This window comes from Acanthaster planci, linkage group LG18 (assembly GCF_054643075.1).
Source record: "Acanthaster planci isolate LZ-2023a linkage group LG18, COTS_SCS, whole genome shotgun sequence".
NCBI classification, from domain to species: domain Eukaryota; kingdom Metazoa; phylum Echinodermata; class Asteroidea; order Valvatida; family Acanthasteridae; genus Acanthaster; species Acanthaster planci.
Genome location: NC_141794.1, coordinates 1,012,123 through 1,018,192, shown reverse-complemented (window position 1 = coordinate 1,018,192; position 6,070 = coordinate 1,012,123). Strand labels below are relative to the sequence as shown.

The following is a 6,070-nucleotide window of genomic DNA, read 5'->3' as shown; positions in this document are numbered from 1 at the left end:
TACACGATTGTGAGGTGTACATGTGTATAGAGGTGACTGAGAGCATGCTCGAGCACTGGTCTACGTGCAGTCAGGCACACCATGGAGCTCCATTTTAAAGAGCACCTCTACGGAAAATATGTTTTCTCTGATTCTATCTGTTCAAATAAACGTAGAAACATCCAGATCGAACGCAATGTCATTTGTCTTCAGAGCCCAACTATAACAAGCTAAAAAGAGCTATTTTGCTTTTAGTGTTATAGCTGAGCTCTGAAGACAAATGACACTGCGCGTGACCAAGACTGGGGTGTGGTTTTGCTTTTAATAACAAACTTTTTGGGTGAGCTAGCCTGGCGCTAGGCTACACATGATTAAAGCGTAGCTGCAATGAATTTTCTTAGACACAAGTCTTCTGTGATTTTTACTCTTCTTCAATGTATAAAACTCTTTTCACTCCTATTTGGTTAAATGCATTGAAAAGTGCACTTAAAAAAATTTCTATGCTTTCCTGGACAACTGAGGACGCTGTTGCTGTGATCATCCTGGGAAGATATTGTTCAGTGCACAGGTTTTCGTGTTCAATTTGTGAACCCAGAATACTTACTGAAAACATTTATGAAAAAGGGGTTGATGCTTGCATGCTTATTGCTATGTACAAAAACGACAACATTTAGACCAGTAAAACCTACATAAATACAGGACTTGTTTGTATGCGAACCAGTCTAACAATGAGGCTTTCTTCTTGGGATGACATCACAGTTTTGCTCATGAATATGGAAATACTTATTGGCATACAAACGTAAATGGCAGTAAAACACCCTTTGAAGTAGTGAAACAAAAGTTGAATACAAGCTTGACTGAGACTTAAAGGTGCACTTTGAAGGTTTGTATTAAAACAGCTTGACTTCCAGCTACCCTTTAACGTTGATAGCTTATCCCTGGCTTGGTCCAAAAAGGCAGTGCGTGGCGTTCAACACTGAACCTTAAAGGCTCTTCTCGTTCAGCGGTGAAGCGGAATGTGGTACCACCAAACCCCATTCGGACTACCAGAAGGATTGACCTTCATCGCACTTTTAGTTTTTACCAAACATTGGTAGGAAAACTAATTCTAGCCGTGAAAAACAAAACAAAAGATAATTTATGGAGATAAGAGAAGATCCTATTTGTAGCCCTAAAGCGGGCGAAAAAAATTTCTGCTTTGGTTGTTTGTTTGGCTGCCTGTGCAAAGTAACACGCGAAATTCATACTGTACACTGGTAAAAGAAATGTTTCAAATATACATGTACAGGAGTTCACTGCACTCTTTGCCAGGTGACGTGAGGAAAGGATGCGTGGTATAGTCTCCATAATATTTGTTCTCTTCGGAGATGGAGCCTAATCCGCAGCACGGTCAAGATCTTGAATTCTTGCCCCAAGTAGGGATAAAGCCTAAATACTGGCTTTTATTTCCACCCGTCTCTACTTAAAGAGGACAAGCACAAACCGTACAGTATCAAAAATACGTCTAACTTTATTGTCAAGCAAACAGTTCAAAGAAAAGTAAAGCTGTGGCTTCGTGGGCGCTTTGCATAATAGGAGTAACGCAATAATTAATAGAAAGCTTAAATTATGCGCAATAACAGACCGCTGGTCATTGGCGTATGCGTTCCAGGAGAAAGGTTTGTTACATTTATCTGTACTACAGTTCTAAAATATTTGTAACTGGTGAAAACCATAATGTTCATCAGTGTTGTATTCGATCGAGTCCATCACAAGTCCCTGTTAGTCTATCACTAGTCATTCAGTCTTAAGCCAGTTCATGAGCTGTTCAAATGTCTCTAACAAAAGCGTTCATTTGTTACATATCATTTATGACCGGCATTGTGAAGGAACTTGTGACTGGATTTGGGAAAGGGACTTGTGAAAGGAAATGTGATGGACTCAAACACAACACTGTTTATGAAACACCCAATATCAATGCCACAAAACTGATAACTGAGGTAAGGAGGAATGAATTTGTCATCAACGCATGGAAGACAATGAATGGTTAGTCTCAATTCAGCCGTGATTGTCAGTTAATCATTTCGACTTTTAATCGGTGGAGCTCACGACTTTTCTCTACTTGGACTGGTACCGTCCTAATGGCCATATGTATTATTGCGCCCTCTGTTGATGTTTCGGTGTTGAGTAAAAAACTTGGGTCTTTTTAAAAACGTAATCACGTGCCAAGACAGTTACAGTTTTTGGATATTGTAAATGAGAACGTAAATTCCGGGGGAAGGGGTATCCCCGCTCTTTTGACCAGGGGATGGTAAAAAATAAATGGCTTATTCCACCCTATTTTGTGGTGAGAAAAAAGATTATTTCTGAGGTATTTTTGAAATTCAAGACAACCAAAATGTCTTAGGTAATATTGAAAAAGGGAAGAAAAGTACCGTAGCTTTCAAAGGGGCAAAAATATACGTGTACATAAAATGTGCATCTATATCTGTATCATATCTGTATCGCCCCCTTGTGTTAAAAAGTATCCAGTAATTCCCCACCTTGAAATTTTTTATGGTAAGCAGGACTTTTTTTAAATTTCAAGTCACCTCCCATTCTAGTCATTAGGTTTAGGTATTCCTGGTTTCAATCCCTCAAACTAAAATTCAGTAGCCTTATATAGTAACTCAGCCATGACACTAAAGGTCATTTGACACCGGAAATAATGTATGTACCCGGTGAACTCTTAGTTACGCGCAACCCTAGTGAAGTTTATTTACGGTGACTCCAGTGGTACATGAAACGAGACACTAGGATAAAATACATTAACGATATTATGACATTATAAATTGAGGCAAAAAGCAAAAGCCGAGGGTCAGAGTAAACACTGCGACTACCCTTAAAGAGCACCTCTAAGGAAAGCATGTTTTCTCTGATTTTATCTGTTCAAATAAATATGGAAGCATCCAAATCAAACGCAGTGTCATTTGTCTTCAGAGTTCAATTGTAACAAGCTAAAAAAGGCTTTTTTCCTGTTCATGCCAAGATCCAAATTCTGAATGTAGATTGCGTCATTCGCAGAAAATGAAGGGAACCCTCGCCCTGTGACGTAACGGATAAACCCTTGTGCATGTCAAACAATGCATGTGGGCCAAACAACGTACTGCACATCGCTTGGCATGCACAAGGGTTTATCCACTCCGAACAAAGGGCGAGGGTTCCCCTCGTTTTCTCCGAATGACGCAATCTACATTCTGAATTCGTATCTTGGCATAAACAGAAAAAGCTTTTTATAGTTGTGCTCTGAAGATAAATGACACGGCGTTCGAATTGGATGCTTCCATATTTATTTCAACTTTTTCAATCATAATAAGCATGTTTTCCATAGAGGTGCTCTTTAAAAGTTTTCGCAGGAGACCTTCCTACACACCGGGCACTTCGGCTCTCTTGATATCAGCTGAATCGGGGTAAAATCAGAGAGCGGGAAACAACGCTTACAGCCCATGCACGCAACCTCCTCCTTGTACTCCCAAGACGTGCTGGCACGTTCAGGGATGAGGCGCCAAGGCAGGTAAGCATTCCTCTCGTATTTATCGTACAAGCGAACCTCACGATCCCGTAGGAATTCCACGTACTTCTGTGAGGCACATCGCAACCACGCCGCATAATTATTGCGGCCGCTGCGGAGGCACCCATTCATGAACTGATAGAGAGACAGGTAGCCTCTCACGCTCAGGGCAGCCAACTCCTGCAGCTTCGCCTGGATTGGTCGCTCCAGCCAAACCCTGCCATAGTGCTCCATCATTGGCTTGCAGGATAGCTTCAGCTTAATCAATCTCTCCTCCGAAGACCTCAGGTAGATCTCCAGACAGCGCTGATAGCCACACACGAGGCGCTTGATGTCTCGTTTAGTTGAGCTATCTTCCCTGTAGATAATCTGCGTGGATCCGAATCATCATGGAAACCATTCTTTAGCCCTTTCGGTAACCCACAGACTATAAACAACTGCACACAGATTGAAATCTGTCACTTGGCGGGATAAAGTGATGTCCATAATTAGATCTGGAGTAGAATAACTGAAATCTCACTACACTGTTTGCTAACAACGACTTTTCTTAAAAATTCAATACGGGCGTTTCACAATAGTGCTAATTTCATAATAGTGACGATCCAATGCGAGTCTGGAAAGGGTCAACAGATTTTGCGCATTGTGATTGACCAACGCGTTGCAAACTCTTGGAGGCGCCCATATTTAGAGACGTCTCTGCGTTGTGCATCCAGTCGCGTATATATTTACATGTATATGCATTAGCCTACTGTGTGCCAATCACTGACATAAGGGAAATCGTCAAAGTAAAAATACATAACAGGGTATATTGGCGCCACTCCAACGAAGGCAATTCATGTACTGCACTCAAAAATCGGCCCAATCTATTATTCAGCAACCAGTGAGCACCTATCGGTAATTGTGCACGCACGGCCCCGGCCCCACCGCCCCCCATACCAGGGATATAAATTCCCTCCCACTTTTTGACCTGAAGATTACTCTATTGGACCATCATCCACTTCTTTGTGGTGAGAAAAAAAGCGGATGTTAACGTATACCCTTTGAACTTCTTAACAACAACATAATTAATGTATTAAATACTATTAAAAAGGGAAAAATAGCAAAAGCTTCAATTCTGCCGTTTTGGTGTAACATTAATGTATCTGAAAATTAATAGGCCTACATGTATCTGAATTATTATTAACGGAAATTTCACGGCTGTGCAAGGTTCGACTTAAGTCACTCTCCGTCCTCGTAGTCCCCTGCAAAGATTTGGAACACTGCCCTGTAAGCTTTCTTGGACAAACCCGTTTAAAGCTCCCCCTGCGATTGGACAGATGGACTTTTTGAATATGCACGAGAGACGTGAGACACATCGCCAATGCAGTTGCAACTGAGACAGGAAGATTTACACTTACTTGGAGAAGTTGCAAATCCAGTACATTGGCAAGTTTTACCCCGTGCTGGTGCCAAAGGCAGTCAGAATCCTGACGGCAGTCAAACATCAGCTTCTCCCGGTCGGGGTCCTGCAGTAGATCTCGTAGGCCTTCATCGAAGACTTGGGTTCCCAAGGTCTTGATGTCAAACAGGTAGGTGTAGTTCTTGGTGGCCACACATACAAGAGAGAGAGTTCCACGTCGGCTGAGGTCCTCCCCTTCACAGTTGACAGCCAAGAAAGGGAAGGCCTGGTCGGGTTCGCGGATTTTGGCCAAGGCCGGCTGTATCTGGCCCACCTGGTCCACGAGCTCCCGATGGCCGATTTTGCCCATTGATCCCAGAGATCTGCAGACAATTGAAAACTAACCTTCCAATTTCAGTACTTTTTTGTTTCACATATACCTTCGGGTCAGTGGGCACATGTGCAGGTGGGGGAGGGGAGTTGGAATGGCAAATTTAAAAAAAGTTCACATTTTTTTTTCTGTTACGTAATCCACCCCAAGGAAGGTCACGGTGCCATTGTAATGCTGTCGCTGTCCTCCAACCCCTACTTCTTTGTCAAAAATGCCTAGGGGGTAAGTTGCCGCCCCCCTCTACGCTGGACACGCCGTGGCTTGTGTTTAACGGTTCAGGACACAAAGTTCACTTTTAATTCTGTTTTAAAACAGAAAATATACCCCTATTTTTGCTGGTAATGGCGATGATGTGGTGGTAGTAGAGACGGAAATACAGAAATGGAAACAAAACAAAACGAAACTGGAAACTTACGTCCCAGATATAACGCTCGCCGTCCCAGAGCTGTAGCAAGCCATACTGTCGAGTGTCGACAACAAATCAAGTAGAAAGACGGTGATCGGCACAAGATCAAAACCGATCCGTTCATATCACAGTGAAATATGTACAGCCAACAAACCAAGTCGAAAGTCCAAGTCCAGACACATTACAACATAACAGCGGGGGTTCTCCGATTCACCCATTTTGTTGAATTGGGTATTGAACGGAAATTCCCCGACTCGTTTTCCGAATAACAAGTGGGGAAAACATTTTACCTTGCAAAGATTTCAACAAGGCATTAAATTATTACAGGAATCAGTGGTCGAGAAATCTCTTTGCGGCCTATTGTTAGGTACGTGTAATGGTTGAATG

General features: G+C 42.4%; 1 protein-coding gene across 1 annotated transcript; it reads right to left on the bottom strand.

Annotated features, from left to right (window-relative positions):
* Positions 1-1,464: 1,464 nt before the first annotated feature.
* On the bottom strand, positions 1,465-6,028 carry LOC110979228 (piRNA biogenesis protein EXD1-like). The gene is made up of 3 exons (XM_022234844.2): positions 5,693-6,028; positions 4,906-5,269; positions 1,465-3,877 (listed from the first exon to the last, which is right to left on the bottom strand). The coding sequence occupies exons 1-3, from the start codon at positions 5,734-5,736 to the stop codon at positions 3,338-3,340; spliced, it is 948 nt and encodes a 315-aa protein (XP_022090536.2). The 5' UTR covers positions 5,737-6,028; the 3' UTR covers positions 1,465-3,337.
* Positions 6,029-6,070: the final 42 nt, after the last annotated feature.

What these genes read in the sequence shown, in the direction of transcription:
- LOC110979228 (XM_022234844.2), bottom strand. Translation starts at nt 5,736, where the DNA reads ATGGCTTGCTACAGCTCTGGGACGGCGAGCGTTATATCTGGGAC. An exon ending in GCGAGCGTTATATCTGGGAC is followed by an intron (nt 5,270 to 5,692) that starts GTAAGTTTCCAG and finishes AATTGTCTGCAG; the next exon opens with ATCTCTGGGATCAATGGGCA. An exon ending in TGGATTTGCAACTTCTCCAA is followed by an intron (nt 3,878 to 4,905) that starts GTAAGTGTAAAT and finishes GGATCCACGCAG; the next exon opens with ATTATCTACAGGGAAGATAG.